This window comes from Cyrtonyx montezumae, unplaced genomic scaffold (genome assembly GCF_038088225.1).
Source record: "Cyrtonyx montezumae isolate F1298 unplaced genomic scaffold, pur_monq_1.0 scaffold_24, whole genome shotgun sequence".
Taxonomy (NCBI): Eukaryota; Metazoa; Chordata; class Aves; order Galliformes; family Odontophoridae; genus Cyrtonyx; species Cyrtonyx montezumae.
The window spans coordinates 4,125,683-4,143,552 of NW_027071981.1; the positions used below are offsets into that span (position 1 = coordinate 4,125,683).

The 17,870-nt window shown below is 40.4% G+C and overlaps 1 protein-coding gene across 2 annotated transcripts in view; it reads left to right on the forward strand.

Annotated features, from left to right (window-relative positions):
- XDH (xanthine dehydrogenase) overlaps window positions 1–17,870 on the forward strand; it is a 39,628-nt gene that overhangs the window by 12,987 nt on the left and 8,771 nt on the right. For both annotated transcript variants that reach the window (XM_065739536.1, XM_065739537.1), the window contains exons 10-30: window positions 190–331; window positions 1,096–1,188; window positions 1,929–2,080; window positions 2,833–2,926; window positions 3,774–3,883; window positions 6,762–6,946; window positions 7,227–7,401; window positions 7,550–7,639; window positions 8,098–8,267; window positions 9,673–9,796; window positions 10,286–10,405; window positions 10,641–10,737; window positions 11,158–11,282; window positions 11,637–11,770; window positions 13,109–13,196; window positions 13,632–13,718; window positions 15,094–15,285; window positions 15,772–15,917; window positions 16,474–16,555; window positions 16,938–17,033; window positions 17,690–17,818. In XM_065739536.1, coding sequence (XP_065595608.1) covers window positions 190–331; window positions 1,096–1,188; window positions 1,929–2,080; window positions 2,833–2,926; window positions 3,774–3,883; window positions 6,762–6,946; window positions 7,227–7,401; window positions 7,550–7,639; window positions 8,098–8,267; window positions 9,673–9,796; window positions 10,286–10,405; window positions 10,641–10,737; window positions 11,158–11,282; window positions 11,637–11,770; window positions 13,109–13,196; window positions 13,632–13,718; window positions 15,094–15,285; window positions 15,772–15,917; window positions 16,474–16,555; window positions 16,938–17,033; window positions 17,690–17,818 — 2,631 coding nt within the window. The remainder of the gene's footprint in view (window positions 1–189; window positions 332–1,095; window positions 1,189–1,928; window positions 2,081–2,832; window positions 2,927–3,773; window positions 3,884–6,761; window positions 6,947–7,226; window positions 7,402–7,549; window positions 7,640–8,097; window positions 8,268–9,672; window positions 9,797–10,285; window positions 10,406–10,640; window positions 10,738–11,157; window positions 11,283–11,636; window positions 11,771–13,108; window positions 13,197–13,631; window positions 13,719–15,093; window positions 15,286–15,771; window positions 15,918–16,473; window positions 16,556–16,937; window positions 17,034–17,689; window positions 17,819–17,870) is intronic.

The window sequence follows — 17,870 nt, forward strand, 5'->3', positions numbered from 1 at the left end:
TTTGGAGTAGCACTCCAAAAGGAAGGAAAAAGTTCTGTCAGTGTGAAAGGCTTCAGTCAGTGACAGCAGAAGAATGGGGAATGACAAACTGCCAACCTAGTGTGGATGCCTTGAGTGCTCATCAGTCACGTGGCAGGGGTTCTTGGCTTCCCATAGTGTCTGAACTCCTTTTGCATTCTCTTTCTGCAGACTCAGAGAAACAAAAAACAGAAGCAGGTGTGTTTCAAAGGAGAACGTGTGATGTGGATCCAGCCTACAACTCTCCAGGAACTAGTGGCACTCAAATCCCAATATCCCAGTGCCAAGCTTGTTGTAGGGAACACGGAAGTGGGTAAGAAGAAAAGCTAGTGCTCGTTATCAACTGTTGGAGTGCTTTCTGTGGAATACTTCATAAGAACAGTACAAATTTAAAGCTCTTTAAAGTCACCAGTGTTTAATAGCTGTCTAAACTTCAAGTTGGACAAACTTTCTTCTCAGGTAGATAAACCTCACAGATAAAGTTTTTCCTTGTAATCTACTATGTCAAGTGGGGAAAAAAGATACTGTCTAGACCTCTGAGCTTTTTTGTGCTTGTTCTGTGGGATTTTGAGAAGTGGGAGTGACACAATATGACTTTCTACTGAAAATAATTAAGTTGTGAAACCTATATTTTGAAAAATTTCCAGGAAGTAAACTCTCATACCTTGAAATCTTACATGTTTTCATGGTTTCCCCCCCGAAGTGTGTAACTCTGCAAACATGAGAGGTGTGAAAGAGAGTTAAGACATGCTGAGTAATTCTATTATTCTAAACAACTAATTCAGGAGACAACCCCTCATCTTGGTCTCATTTGTTGTATTAATTCTTGTTTCCCTAAGGATGATGTATGACAATAGCCAGCTCACACAAGTACTAAATAGCCTAAAACTGCCCAGTGAAGATTCTGCTATTAGTGGGAAATGGATTCTAGTTTATCTTTATGACTGTATGCAGTCTGTATGTTAGATGGTCAATGGACTGATTTGTTTATGGGCCTGGTATCCTTTCAATGGGAGACATTCCACTTAGGCTCTTCATCACCTATGCGTAACTGAAGGATTCTTACTTTTCCTTAAGGCATTGAGATGAGGCTGAAGAACATGTTGTATCCAGTGATACTAGCACCAGCATGGATCCCTGAAATGAATGCTGTTCAGCACACTGAAACAGGTGAGGAAAAAGGACACAATACCTGCTCTGTGAGTGGGAGCTCCAGTGCAATAGAAAGACAATTTCCTACATCCTTTCATGCTTTTCCCATGCAGGTGACCAAGTGAGAGACATGTATAAATAGTTTAAGAGTCAAAGATAATTTTCACTGGAAGGTATATTAATGTATAGATGTAGATGTGCTAAAGGGGCATGGTTTGGTGGGGAAATATGGGTGGCAGGTGGTGGTTGGTCTAGATAATCATGCAGATCTTTTCCAATCTATGATTCTATATTTTAAGTACATAGATTGGCTTAATAATGGATTTCAACAGGCAATCTTTATAAAGATTTTTAAATTAGTAACTGTAGAAAAGACACTGGATTTGACAGTCTGCGTGACTTAGTGAAGCATTTATCTTTATGATGGAAGCAGGGAAACTTATAAATAATTAGGTGTATTGAAAATGATGTAGTGAATGTGGCCATGCTCTACAGTAAATGGATGCTGGGCTACCATCATATAAGAGGCAGGCGGTACCAGCATGAGCTGTGATTTAAAGGTGAATTTTGTTCTGGGGATGTGATGTTTACATGCACTGCATATGGAGTACTCCACTATGACTGAGTGCTTTCCTCAAATCCTTGCTGCTTAACTAAATCCACTGGCATCTAAGCTTTGTAGGCACAGTTATAACTTTCCTCCTGTACTCAGACTTTAGGGAGAAGAAAAATAACCCTTCTCGTTTGTTTGTCTACAGGGATCACCTTTGGTGCTGCCTGTACTTTAAGCTCAGTAGAAGAGGTGCTGAGAAAAGCAGTGGCAGAGCTTCCTCCTTACAAAACTGAGATTTTCCAGGCTGCCCTTGAACAGCTGAGGTGGTTTGCAGGGCCACAGATCAGGAACGTTGCAGTAAGTGGCTCAGGAGTATGGGAAATGAGACTTTAGTCTGGAGAGATGGCCTCCCTCATCCGGCACTGGTGTTTCTCATACTCCTTGTACAAGGAGAAATTTATTTAATATGAGAGTGGTCAAAAGTTCTAACAGGCTTCCTATTGAGGCAAGTGGTGCCTCAGGGCTGACGATGATATAGAGGCATTTGGAAAATGCCCTCATTAATGCACTTTAACTTCTGCTTAGCCCAGAAAGGGTCAAACTGTTGGGCTTGATCTTTGAAGGTCCCTTCCAATGAAACTCTTTTACTTGCTATTGGCTCTAGGACACCAGCATGCCTTTATTTAACGCCAGATCTAATTTTTCAATATATTTGTGCTGCAGTCAAAACTCAGCCTCTTGAATGTTACTGAAAAGATTCTCTATGGATCTTTCCTTAATTCCATCTACACCAATTGAATTTTGACATTGCTGGGCATATGTGGCTTGAGCATAAGGTTGTTTTGATACATTACCCAAAGACTACTGCTAAAACTGACTCAGTCAAATGTTAGTATCAATGAGACAACTGATTTTGTGTATTTCATATCTGTATATCCCTACTTAATTAACAGCCAAGAGTTGCTGAGTAAGTAGAAAGCTTATCAAAACGAACTCAAGCCCAGTTAATCCTTAAGGCACCCTGTGTAGAGTAACGTAGGATTGTAAGGTCTTGTTATTAGATGTTGAGAATTATTAAGATTTATCTAACTCATTTATTATCACTTTAGGCTCTTGGTGGGAACATAATGACAGCAAGCCCAATCTCCGACTTAAATCCTGTGTTAATGGCAAGTGGAAGCAAAATGACTCTGATGTCAGTGGGTAAGTTACGTGTTTTCATGGCAATGAAGCACATGGAATAGTCATCAGTTCTTTCTTATGGATTGAGTCAGATGAGAACATGAAAGTACAGATTAGCAATGCTTAAAATATTATTTGTTTGACTTTTGGAGGACTTTGCCCTTTTTCATGCTCGAGTCTTTGGGATAGACCTAAGACTGGCTTCCTGAAGAGTTTTGAACTTCTGTGCCAGAATGAATCTCTGGCACAGTGCATTCACTTACAGAAACTGAGGAACTGGTATAAGATGTTTGTTCATGAGAAAACAAACAAAAAAGGCATTAAATTATTTCTGACGCTATCATACTTTGATTCTTGTGGATTTTTGAAACAAAGGCTGAATTCTGTTGTTTTTTTTTCTTCCTCCTGAGAAAAAAATCTAAATGTCTCAATTTATTTGCTCTTAGGTAGAATTTTTCTTCAAATATGGTTATTTTTGAGAGATATTCCATCTTCTCAGTGGTTCCTCATGTAGTATATTTGAATGCAGGATGTGGAAAGGGGAAGGAGGGAATTGCATTGAAATGATAGAAACTAATTCACCCAGACTCTCAACTTTAGTTAAATAAAGGAAGGTAAGGAAGACTTGACAGGTCAGTTCTTATGCAGCTATGTACAATACATACATCAAAACTGTCATAGATTATGTAAGGATCAAAGTAAAGCTGAAGAAATCCTGATCTGGTGAAACAATGAAAAATGCAATGAGTGGAAAATGAAAACTGATATATCAAGAATTATATGTGGTAGAACTCTCAGCCTACACAAATCCTCTTTCCATTCTTTGTCTGAAATACTCATTCACTGTTGATCTCTCCTTGCTCTACAGAGGGCAAGAGGACTATCACAATGGATGAGAAATTTTTCACTGGATACAGAAAAACTGTAGTTAAGCCTGAGGAAGTACTTCTCTCTGTTGAGATACCCTACAGCAAGGAGGTAAGCTAGTAGAAAAGCCTTCAGCATCCACGGAGTTAAACACTATTACCTGAATGGTAATTTTAGTATTAGACACTTGTTCCTTGGAGATTGGTCCCCTGAGCTTATGTAATCTCAGTCAGATCGGCAGGTGAATAAAGAATTTGGTGAAAATCTTGCAACATATTCTTTCTAGAAAGCAAGGGGAACTGGGCTCTGTGGCAAGCCCAGATTTCTGGTTCAAGAAATAAAAGCTTCACTTTATTGTCTAGGGCTTTTGAGCATATTCAGTTATTGTGAAAAGTGCCAATGTGTTTTTCTAAATTCTGTTTGTGAAATGATGCAGCAAAGGTGCTGTTCCTGATGTAAAGCTAAGTTTCTGGCTTTGAGGTTCCTGTTTTGTATCTTTGAACTGAAATGAGGAAGAATACAAGGATAAAAGGCAAGATCAGTTTCAGTGTCCTTGTCTTGCAGGACTGAAACAAGGACTGCTTATCATGGCATTTTGGCAGTGGGACTTGCAGCTTCGAAGAGCCCACAAAACTATCTTCAAATAGAGCATTCCTCTTTAACTGCATAACTGATTCAGGGTATATGATGTAAGTCTTTTTTTCTTTAGGGCAGATAACATCAGACTGTAATCTGCTGCTTGTGAGAATATTTCCCTTTTTAGAGCTTGAGACTACAAGTGTGTGTCCTTGAGTCTTACAATGTAGTAACGCATCTGTTCTTTAACTGGAAAACGTCAATTAGACTGAAATGCCATCACAGTAGGGAGTAGAACTAATTAAGTTGTTGGCGATTCTTTCTTAAAAAAAAATCTATTTTTTTTTGGTATCTAAGTATTAAGGGAACATAGTCATAAAAATGCCATAAATAAAATACCTATATCTGAATAACTGTTCAGTGATCTTGTGATGACTGCAAGGAGCATCACTTTTTCTCAAAATGAGACACGTTTTTGAGAGAGTTGATGGAAAATGCCACATTATGCCATTCATATGGAAGTTTCACAAATGGAATAAATGTTTACCAGTAGGGCAATGGCATGAACCATAGGTTACGTGGAGCTTGCTCATCTGAAAAACTAAAACAACTTTTGAACTCTGAGCTTCTTGCTGTCTTGGTTGATCTTTGCTCTCAAGCATGAAACCAAGGAGAGTAAAGTTCTTCAAGGGGTGTCCCATAGTTCTGGTATGTGCTCAAGTCTTCAGGAGCTGTGTTATCCTCACAACAGATGCATCAGTTAATGTATAATGTGGCTCTATAGTCCGTGGTGTTGGGCTGAAAAAAATTAACATGGAAATGTTTTTGCAAATATTGCCTACGAATCTTTTAGAGCTTTGAGTTTCTCAGTGTGCTCCTACCTGGTGTTACCTCTTGTCTCGGCAGGAGGAGGAGGGCTTATCTAAGCTCTTACGAGTAAATGGCTTTTCTGTGAGACAGCTAATGCCTGTAAACTTTCTCTGTGAATGTTTAGAGGGGACATCTTGTTTTACCATGAGGTAGGTAGGGCATGTATGGGCAACTGAGACAGTGTTTATGTTGCCTATAGTCCTAGTGATGGAGAATAAGTGAACGTCTTTTCTCCCACAGGATGCTTTACCTAGAAAACTTAGTGTCTTGTGAGAAGTGGAGGTGATTTTTACCCACCTTATGATCATGTTACTGGAAAGTTCTGAAGTGTGCTATAAGAGAGTAGGCTGCTTTTTCTTCCCTTTGGAAGCTAGTTACTTAAACAACTGCAACAGCATAAGTGTCCTCACTGGGAGGATGCTATTGATGCTCTTCTGCCATTGTCTGCCGGCTGCCCACTAATTACTTGGATTTAGGAAATGAAACACACTTCAGTTATATCTCCAGTAATGAGATCTCAATGCACAAAACCAGCTCCTTGTGAAACTGCTCTCACTGCCAGCAATAGAGGAATTACTCTTTACAGTGCTTCTGCTTCAGATTAGAGATGATCATTGGAGCAGACCGCTATGCTGTGCGGTCACTTGGCTGAAGCATTCAAGAAAGAACTTGACAGCCAACTCTCAAGAATGGCTGTGCAAAGACATCTGATTTCTCTCCTAATCTGCAGACTTCTGGAAGAGGAATTTGTCATAGTCTGCAGCATGGGCAATAGGAAAAACTGACTTTTCTTTGACTCCAGGGTGACACCATCACTTGGGTTTGATCAGTAGCATGTTAATCTCTTGTTTACTGCCACAGGAGAACTGCTGAGTTTTGTGAGTTGTAGTTGCTGGTGCATTTAAAAGATATATATATATATATATATTTTTCCCCCAAGGAATCCAACAGAGGATTCAGAGTAGTTATTAAGAGTTGATTTTAAGTAACACACTGACAGTAAGTATTGTATTCATTAGTTTGGTGCGTTCTAGAACTGTGAACCATTTGTGATTATTGATTTCACTTCCTGTAAGGTTCAAAGACTTATAATAGAGCAAGAAGGGAAGGGGTGAAGGGATCTGAGTTTTACTGATCAGGCTTCCAGCTTGGACGCCTGGGAAAAAGAGGTTGCAGAGGAATAGTAAGATGTTTTATGTAAAAGAGACCAGTCCTGGCTCTTTTCCTTGCATTGAGGGAAGTTTGTATGCAGATCTGCCAAAATGCATTTCACAAACAGACCTGTCTTGGGTAATAACCACTGATCTAATATGTTAGATTTAATTCTGAGATCATGCGAATTTTGGACTTGAAGGTCTTTTCCAACCTGTATAAGATATAACGCTGCTTGAACAAATATATCCCACATGGCACTGCAGGATGAATCTACTCGATACAGTTGCCTGAAATAGCTCATCTGTGTAGGGATAGATTAACAGCTTGCCCTTTTCCATGCCCTAAAATATGTCAGGACAGGGAGTAAATAAATATTTTTGTCTTCTAGGATGAATACTTCTCAGCTTTCAAGCAGGCGTACCGCAGGGAGGATGACATTGCTATTGTAACCTGTGGAATGAGAGTCCTGTTCCAACATGGCACCAGCCAAGTGCAGGAGGTCAAACTGAGCTATGGTGGAATGGCTCCTACAACCATCCTGGCACTAAAAACTTGCCAAGAGCTCACTGGCAGGTAGGAATTTTGTCTGCAAGCGTGACTATGGGAACAGCACTAAGTTTAACAGAAGCCATTTGATCATTCTCTCTGATGGTACCCAGGAGAAAGTGGAAGAAGTGCTATTACACTTCTGCAGCAGTCTGCTTGTTGTATGATGCCTTGCTTCTTCCAGTACCCCTTGCACTCAGAGGTCCTTACTGGGCTCTCAGAGAGCTATTTCCTTGCTGAATGTGCTTGTCTATTGGAGATCTGTCCTGATAATAGGGCTGAGGAAAGGCTGACTGTTCCCTTTCAGAGACTGGAATGAGAAGCTGCTGCAGGATGCCTGCCGCTTGTTAGCGAGTGAGATGGCCCTGTCTCCTTCTGCACCTGGTGGGATGGTGGAATTCCGACACACGCTCACGCTCAGCTTCTTCTTCAAATTCTATCTGACTGTCCTTCAGAAACTGAACAAGCACCGGAATGGCCCTGTGAGTGTTGCTGGGGAAGGGTGAGCTGTGTATGCTGTCTTAGTGTGGAAAGCGTGGGGAAGAGTTGTAATTCACACAAACTGGGTGACTGGGGAATGCGAGGAAGGGACTGACTGGGAAGATAACTGTCTTTAATATTCTCTGGCAGAACAGTCTGTGTGAATCTGTCCCCCCAAACTACATCAGTGCTACAGAGCTGTTTCACAGGGATCCCATTGCAAATGCCCAGCTCTTCCAAGTAAGTTGCTGTACCCAGATTGTCCAGGCTTGTCTTTAGCTTAAGCAGTGCTTCTTGTCTTGTTTCTTCCCTGAGTATAAACAGCACATGAGCTTCCATACTGCTGTTACTGAGGATTGTAATTGGGTCTCCATCCCTTCCTTACTTTAGGATAGTGTTCTTTCCTGTCACTGCCCAACTCTGTTCGTTTCCTCTTTAGCACAGAGAATACAGAACTTGAAAGTTTGTGAGCTGTCATATCAAAACCTTCTCTTCCTTGTCAGTTTCAAAGATCCCTTCCACTTCATTCCCTGCTGTTCTTTGTGTAGCCACTCCATCCTGTTTGTCTTTTCCCCGTGCTCTGAGTCCTTGCCCCCTTACACATCCTTCTAGAATGTCTTACCTTGTCATTACTCTCCCATCACTGCTTCTGTCCCCTGCTCTAGCAGCAGTGAAGTGAGCAGTGTGTTTTGCCCTAGGAAGTGCCCAGGGGACAGTCGGTGGAAGATATGGTGGGCCGGCCTTTGGTACATGTTTCAGCAGCCAAACAAGCATGTGGGGAGGCTGTTTACTGTGATGACATCCCACACTATGAGAACGAGCTGTATCTCACACTGGTGACCAGCACCAAAGCCCATGCTAAAATCCTGTAAGTGTAAATCCATTTTAAAAATTTAGCTTGTATCTTGTATGTCCCTCTGCTCCTGCTAGTGTCAGTGCCAATCTGCTCCTGTTAGCATTAACTAACTGTGAGTCCTGTCTGCATGGCTGTTGCAGAATTTATAACCGAGGTGACTTTAAACTCTAAAAAGTCCATGCTGACTGGTAAATACTTCCACAGGATTTTTGTGCTGTTATACTGCAGCACTGATCAATCACTGACTGTACTTTTGCTGAGGCTCTTCAGATCCTCCTCTGCTTTGATGTGGCATGACATTGCTTCCCTCAATAGTCTTGAGATGTGTTGTTTGTTCCTTAGACAATACTTCCTGCCCCTATTTAGGGCTTCCTCCCTAGAGGTTTCCCACAGTGGTAGAACCACAAGGCAGGCAGCTTACAGTGGTCACTGGTGCACTGATGCTGTAGCTGACTCCCAGCTACAACAAAGTGTTCTGTCATCATGATTAAATCTCATGTGTTGTAGTGTGGTCCCTGATGAGCACCACAAGCATATAAGCATTGTTACTATTATCAGCGCAGGTGAGGCCACAGAGAAAGCATCCTATCTATGCCTATTACCACAGAGTGCAGTGTTTTCTAGAGGTTGCTGTGCATGTTCTCTTGCACTTGCACTGCACGCTGACATTTCAAACTATGTCTGTGTCATTCCATGGAGGAAGTGGCAATATGTTTTATTGGGTGACAGAAGTGCCTCAGCCTATGAGTCTGTTGGCCAAAACACTGGCTTTGAGAACATCCACCTCACCTGAGTCAGCCTTTGACTACCAAAATATATTTTAGAAGTTATCTGCCTCTGTGTTGTTAGAAGAATCAACTGGGGGATTCTTCTTGAGGCATTACTGCAGAAGTGTTGGAAAGTGAATTTTCATAAGATAAGTAGCACTGTCTTCAGCTCCTGCTGCCTAAGAGTTCACATTCACATATGAATGCTTTTTTAAACATCTGTAGTGCACTAGTATAAACAACAACTTTCAGGCTCCAAAATTTCAGGAATCTAAACAAGAGTGCTGAAACAATTGCAGTAATTTATAGAAGATGCTAAATCACTCAGCAGAAACAAGGCCACAACTCTTCTATTGGCAATAGTCCCTCTGTAAAGCCAGACAAATGTGTAGCCCATGTAAATAATATAGCAAAAAGCAACCTTTCACAAATTTATTTATTTTTATTTAGAGCTTCGTTTTGTTTGTGATTAATACTCAATTAAAATGATTTTTGTTGCCTCTCCGCCTTAGTCTTGTGTGATATCCTTATGACAAACTCCTTTCTTGCATGACCAGACTTCATGGCATCAAATCTGTAGATTTATTGGTGTCTCATAAGGAAAGAAAATGAGAAATAATAACACTGGTTCTCCTGCTTTCTTTCTTTAGCTCTGTAGATGCATCTGAAGCCCAGAGTGTCCCTGGGTTCGTGTGTTTTGTCTCTGCTAAGGATGTTCCTGGCAGTAACATCACTGGCATCGCTAATGACGAGACTGTCTTTGCTGAGAATGTGGTATGTGCTTAAAAATAGACTTTTTCAATCATGCAGCCCAGGAGATAAGAGTACTTACATTGTCCCATGAAGTCCTTTGTCATATGCAGAGATGAATCCTGGCTGCACTGGAGTCAATAGAAATCAATATGCCAAAGGCAGTAAGGCCTGTTCCATGCCCCTCTGCTTTATCTCATTGTGCTCCTCTATGCTGCAAGCTGCTGGGCAGGCTTACACTCTTTCATTTTTTTTCCAAGAGCTCTCTGTGATCGGTATCTCTTGTCAAGTTACAAGTAATTATGGCTGTATCCCATTCAGACAGCTACTCAGGGACATAAAAGGCCTGTTTCAGCTACTAGTCTATTATACTATTAAAAGTTGGCTTTATGTAGACCAAGCAGAGAAAAAAAAACTTACAGGAAAAAAAAGAGTCGAAGAGAATTAACATGTGCCTTGCAGTTACTGTGTATATACACACTAACTGATGATGGGTCCAAATCTGGCCTGCAGGTCACTTGTGTTGGTCACATCATCGGTGCAGTCATTGCAGACACACAGGAACATTCCAGGAGAGCAGCTAAAGCTGTGAAGATTAAGTACGAGGAGCTCAAACCTATTGTCACAATTCAGGTAAGCTGGCTCAGATGAACTTCCTCAATTAGCTCACAAACCTCTGACATCCAGTGAATTTCTCCTTTCACCTATGGTTGTTTAGCCACGTGTTGCGTTAGTCTTTGTGATGGGGATGCAGCAGTCCTTAAGTAGATCTACTCAAAACTGAGGAAAGAAAGACATGTTAACGATTTGTGATTATTTCATGCTTTCACTCTGTTTCCACAATTTCCATTGTGTTGTTGTTTCCCAGGAAGCTATTGAGAAACAATCCTTCTTTAAACCTATAAAGAGGATTAAAAAGGGAGATGTGAAGAAAGGGTTTGAAGAATCTGATCACATTTTGGAAGGTGAGAATAAACTTTCCTTTTAAATTAAGATATCTTTAATCTCAGTGCTATTATTAAGGCAGTCTGGAAGGTGTCAAACACTATGTAGAATCATAGAATGGCTTGCATTTGTTGGAAGGGACCTCAAGGATCATTGAGTGCCAACTCTCCTAGCAAAGGCAGGGTTACATCTTTAAGGGATACTGGGTCAGCGATGAGGAGTGCAGGATTAATTTTGAAATGTTTTTGGCTTGTTTGGTTGTCATTTGTTTGTTTATTTTAACATAAAATTGGAAGTGTCAGTTTTAGAACCAAGCATGTCCAACACTTCACAACACATTTCCTGTTTAACAGTTCAGAAGGGCAGTGGTTTTCAGGTAAGAAATGGTAGTAAGCATCTTATGACTCTCTATGTATGGGACATTTCTTTCAATTTTCTAGGAGAGATGTACCTTGGTGGACAGGAGCATTTCTATCTGGAAACTCACTGTACTTTGGCTGTGCCCAAGGGAGAAGATGGTGAGATGGAACTCTTTGTGTCGACCCAAAATTTAATGAAGACACAAGTAGGTTCTCTTTGACTTCAAATGTAAAAGTCTTTTGAGTATCAGTTTTAGGCTAGATGAATGGTTGTTTCACAGCTGGTCCTATCTTGCCTTATGTTTAAAAATAATAAACATTAGTGGTAGGTGTGGGATTTCAAGTCCACATCCATCCAATTGGTATCATGAATCTGATTCCAGCTGACTGATATTTTTGTTGGCAGTATGACATCTATATCAGGGATAACAGAGGGTGCCAGCAGGTCAAGAAGCCAGCCTGGCTGTTGAATTAAGAAGGGAGGTGATGTGGATGCTGACAATATAGACCAGTGCTGGGACAGTTCCATACATCACTTCTGCTGATCTGTTTCTATTTAGGAGTTTACTGCAAGAGCATTGGGAGTCCCATCAAATCGGATTTTGGTTCGAGTGAAAAGAATGGGAGGAGGATTTGGAGGAAAAGAGACTAGAAATACTATTTTGACGACTGTAGTGGCTGTAGCAGCCTTCAAGTAAGTTTCAGTTTTGGGAATAGGGCTTTTTTGCTTTCAAAATTCACCTGGTCCAGATGGCTTCTTCCTGGGGCAACATTTACACTAGAATGCTCTGAAGACTCTTTGTGCAGCTTGTAGCAAACCTGGGATTTCCTAAAGGTGTATATGGGGCTCTTGGCTGCTCAAAGGGGCTGAGATTATGCAGGATTGCCAGTTTTTAACAGGAAAGGAGAGGAAAAACCCTTTTCTGTTCTTTAGTACTCTGGAAACTCTTGAATGTCAAACTCTTGCCCATCCTTTTCATTTAGAAACCCCTTCAAAACTCAACGCTGTCTCTGCTTGTGTTATTTTGTATAACACAGATATGAGAGCTTCTTTTCTGCTTGAACCCCTGCTATGCCAGCCATGCAACACTATTTCTCAGCTCTTTTACAAATTCTGCTTTTTGGACTTCCCCTATGAGATAGGGGAAGAGTAGGTCACTGAGCAGAACTCTGCTTTTCAAAATCTTAAAAGACTAGGGAATGAACCTAAATCATTTCTGAAGTGCGGATTGTAAGTGTGCTTCTGGACTTTTGATATGGGATCATCTTTAGCTGTGCAACTTTCTGTAGTTGTCAGCAAATGTGACCTCTGAGATGGCATTTGTACACTGAATACCTTCAGAAAAACATAGCCAAAATCAAGCTTCTGTACTTAAAGCTGCTTTGTTTCTGCTGTTCTGAACAAACCTGCCTTTTTTAAATAGTGAAAGACAGTCATCTTTAAAAAGTCTGTCTGCCAAATCACTGCTGATTTGTATCTTAGAGCTTATAGAATCACATCTGTGACATTCCCTTCCCAGTCTCTCTCCTCATACAATAAAAATGTGAAGACAGAATTGGTAGAAAATTAAGAAGAGTTCCTCCTATCCTCCTTGGATAACAAATAAGCGACTGAAGTTGCAAGATCAAACTGAAGGCTAGTTAGTACTTTAATAATGCTAATTAGTAGCATTATTATGCAACCCAGATGTAATTTTCTCTAGAAATGACAAGAGAGTGCATTGAGAAATAATCTTGAAAAGAGTAATTTCTCACTTTTTGGTATCTCACCCTGTATGAAAATATAATCCCTTCTTCATATTGGAGTCTCCACAAGTGTTTTCAACAACAGGTCCCAACCCCAAAGATCTATCTTTGAGTCTTTCTCCTCGTTCTAACCATTTTCTTGAGAGGAAGATACACAATCCAGGTATGTTATCCCTAACTCATGCCACCATTACCACTCTGGAAAAACACTGAAAAGATGAATATGTTTCTGTAGGAACTGTATTGTGCAGTTCAGGGTTTGCACGATAAATGTATCCTTTAACAGAACTGGCCGACCAGTAAGGTGCATGCTGGATCGAGATGAGGACATGCTGATAAGTGGTGGGAGACATCCTTTCCTGGGAAGGTACAAGGTATGCATACATACAAAATGAATGTATGGTGTCTCAGTGTCGTCATCTGAAATGTCAGTGAGTAGTGAGATACAGTGAATGAACTTGCTGCTGTGGTTGTTTTGCTGCTGATATCCCCTGCTGCAAATGAATATGTTCAGCTGGGTTATGGCATTTTTCCCATTAAAGATCTTTTGGCTTGTACAATTCCACTTTCTGTAAAGTTCTTCTTTGAAAAATGGTCAGCATCCATTTTAGAAGAGTTTTCTGAATGAAGATTAAGATGCATGCATAGGCCCCTTACTGGGAAGCATCCTCATTTACTGTGTATACTTGTCCCATGCTACAGCAGAAGATGGTCAACCTTTTGTCTTCATGAGGTCTATTCAGCTTTTGAAGGAAAGTAGGGTACAACATTTTGTAGGAAAAGCATTACTGAGGAAACTCTCTTAACAGGTTGGCTTCATGAAGAATGGGAAAGTCAAGAGTTTGGAAGTGTCATACTACAGTAATGGGGGCAACTCTGTAGACCTCTCTCATGGTGTAAGTAAAGTAATTTTTTTGGTAGATTAGTATGCAGAAGGTGCATCATCTTTTGCTCTTACTTCATCACTTTTGTCTACAGCAATACTTTAACATCCTGCTCTCTGACATGATGGAAAACAGTTCTTGATGTATTTTTTTATCTTCTACAACTGCTTCCTGAGTCAACTGGCCTGCGCCACCTAGTTGATATTGATCTTTTAATAACTTGTTTAAGCTAAAAAGGTCACGAATGTTTGCTTTGCATTACAGAGGGCTGTGATAGGGTGCTTACTGCACAACACGAGGTGGCTGATAGTCTCCTAGCTTTGAGGAAAGCCCATTTCTTGAAATAAAATATGTCCAAGTCAGTAGTTAGAGTGTGGCAGAATGTCTAAATCAATAAGTTGTTTGAGGAGTGGCTAAAGCTAACAGAAGCTTAACACTGGAGTTCAGAAGGATGGGCCTGGGTTCTGAATTTGTCTTCAAGAATTTCTGTACTGTGGAACAGAAAAATTTCCTTTTATGTGAGCATCCAACCTGATAGCCTAATGTCAATCGTTCTCACTCTAACTCTCCTTCTCAAGTCCACTGAGACCTTGGTAATTTTCTGTGAAAATGAATCCACTTCAGTGTGAGAAGACAGCAAGTACTAGAGTACTTAGAAGCACGTTGCTAGCATCATGCTGTACAAAGAGGAATGTCAGGCATGTGTCTTTGTATATACTATAGGTCTGGTTGGGAGCACATGTTTTAAATACAATCAAATAGAATTTCAATCAGGAAACTGGAATGTGCTCTAATTTGAAATAATGTGCATAGTCTCCTCATTGTGCTCCTGATGGAAGAGAAATCAGTGAATATAAGCCAGAAACATGTCTGTTTTCCTAGACTGGACAATTAGTGGACAAAGATCTAAAATTCTGTGATTTAGTTGTATCTCTCTTTCATGTATTTGACCTTATTCCCATAGCACAACTGCTGAGTCACTTGATGCCATCAAGACTGCTTTCCTAGGAGTACATTACTTAGTATAGTTCAAAGAAGATTATGATGCTTCCAGGTAGATAGTGGCATTTAATAGTAGTTTGGTCCAGGTAGAGCTCAGAGCCAAAGAATCACTTGGAAGCTCAATCTGTTCCAGGGTCCTGATTATCAACAGGGAAGGGTGCTTTTCCATTCTCCTTTCCTTAAAGATATTGCTTTGAGGCTTTGTTGCAAATGGGAAGGTATACCGGTTACAACTCAGTGCTTATCTGTATTGACTGCTGAAATGTGGGATGAAGAGTCTGTTAAATTATCTTCAGATCTTTCCAGGCTGGCTTTGGTGGTCAGTTAGAAGTCTGACATGTAATTCATGTAAAATGTGCACACTTCCATCACTTCTCTCCACCAGGTTATGGATAGAGCCCTGTTACATTTGGATAACTCCTACAACATCCCCAATGTCAGCAGCGTGGGCTTTATATGTAAGACCAACCTGTCTTCCAACACAGCCTTCCGTGGCTTTGGAGGTCCCCAAGGAATGATGATTGCTGAGTGCTGGATGAGTGACCTTGCTCGGAAGTGTGGCCTACCACCTGAGGAGGTACAGATCCATTGATGCATTTTAGGGCAGTACTGCCTTTGAACAAGCTCTGAGAACTGAACACAATGGCAGAAAATCATGGAGAATAAGAACTTTTGCTTCATTTTTGCTAAATCTTTTGCAGAATCTCAGACTTTCTCTGTGACTGCCCCATCAAAACACAGATTATCTTCTGCTTCCTTAAATTCTCTCAGTAGTCTCAATTTTGAAATATCTGTTTTGAGACTAGATATTCAGAAAAAGTTCGAATGCACTATGTGCCTTAATCTAATTAATGATATACTAAGGAATCTCTCTTGAATATTCCCAGCTTTAATGTATTATGTCCCATTTTTCCATAAGCAGATTTTTATGTTAATTCTATTGCTCTGTAGAATGGACAGAGGAGTAAAGACTAGGAATCAATGTGCTTCTGATGTCATCCTTTAAAAAGACCAAGTCTGAAATGTTAAATTTGACATGTCCTTTATGTTCCTCTTTGGGAAGGTGCGGAAGATTAACCTGTATCATGAAGGAGACCTGACTCATTTTAACCAAAAACTGGAGGGATTTACTCTACGGAGATGCTGGGATGAGTGTTTGTCAAGCTCTAGCTACCATGCCAGGAGGAAACTAATTGAAGAGTTCAACAAGTAGGTGTTCCACATCTGTGAAATCACCTTCTATCTTCTGGAGTTCTCTCTTAGCAACTTGAGTGATGTGAAGTTAGTCCATATATTTGCAGAACAACTTCTAAAAAATTATTTCTTTGAAATTCCTACAGGCCTGCTATGTAAAGAAGCCCCTTACAGTGACCTGATATCTTAGATAAGGCAGGAATCAGGCCTAGCATGATGTTGTTTTGTAAGGGAGATATAGCAGGGGAGAGGGGTCTGTAGAGTCCAGACTTGGCTTGCGTTTTCTTAGGACTATCAGGAAAATTTGTGTAGACTTTTCATTGCTATATCATCTTTTAGTTGGCTTATACTTACAATTGAGTAGCTAATTAGCCAAGCAATTGCTTCTTGAATGCCTAGGAGGCCATTTTCAATTCAGATTACTTCTTGTAGGGACCTGTAAACAAAACCATTCTTAAAAATTGCCAATTAACTCTATGTTGCATCCACATATTTCATTTCTACTTTGCCCAACCTGTCAGAGATAATGTGGCACTAAAAGCTTAATTCATGATTTTTTTTTCCATTTTAGACAGAATCGCTGGAAGAAAAGAGGGATGTGTATTATTCCTACCAAATTTGGCATCAGCTTCACTGTCCCATTTTTGAACCAGGTCTGTAAAAGTCATTCATCTTATCAGCAAAGAAGTTAAACTCATGTTACCCTTCTCAGATTTTCTTCCCTTTGCACTAAACTAGATCTTTTCAGAGAAGTTAAATTAGTTAAGAAAAAGCAAAACATTTTTTGAACCAAAATGAACACAACAGCAGTTATCAGTTTATACTGTCTCCCCCAAAGACCCAGCCTAATGCAGTTAAACATATTACAAACATTGAAAATTTATTTCCCTGTCTATGCCCTCTTCCTCAATAGTGGAAATACTGGAACACTGAAAAAGAAGAACATTTGTTCTCTCTGAAATTTATAACTGAATTCTGATAGGCACTTCACTACCTCATTTATGATGAAACTTGGACTAATATTCCCTTTTGTAGGCTGGAGCTCTGGTCCATGTATATACAGATGGCTCTGTGTTACTTACTCATGGTGGGACTGAGATGGGTCAAGGACTTCACACCAAAATGATCCAGGTAATGAGGATTTTGGACTTAACCAAATGAGGCACCTTCTGTGCCAAATTACACTTCATTTATGGCATTGCCTCAGGCAGATTGGCACCTCTTCTATGTGGACATTTAGGGTAACAAATCATAATTCCTTTTAAATTCTTCAGCTGCAATACTAGGTTTCTAAGTATCACTACATTTGAGTGGGAAGAGTTTTCATAATCTTAACTCTGTTGTAGATAATGCAGGCTGCAATCTAAACTCCATGGCAATTAATTGTCATACCATAAAAATAGCTTGTTCATATTTTTCTTTGTATGTTTGTCGTATTGCAAGCATGTGTCTGGAAATCCTCATGCCATAATAGCTAAAAAGGCCTACAAGAACAAGACTGCATCAGCTAGGAAATGAAGAGGGAATCTGATAAGGCTCTTGATTCTCTGATAAACGCAGTGAATGCCTGCCATCTTGGCTGGTGTACACGTGTGAATTCGCATAGTGTCTGTGAAGGGCAAACTTAACAATTTTGTCAAGCACAAAGTCAACTTGAGTTCCTAAGGTGAAATTTTTTACTGGAAGACTATGGAGGTTTCATCGTGGACCCTGGCAGTGTAGACACTGAATGATCACACTCCTGTATAAGAGCAGTCACTTACCAATTGCTTTCTTTTGCTCCACAGGTTGCAAGCAGGTCACTGGGAATCCCTACCTCCAAAATTTACATCAGTGAGACCAGCACAAACACTGTCCCTAATACCTCCCCAACAGCTGCATCTGTCAGTGCCGACATCAACGGAATGGCTGTCCATGTACTGATTCCAAGTTATTTAAGCTATTGGGTCATAAGCTGGGACTCAAGAA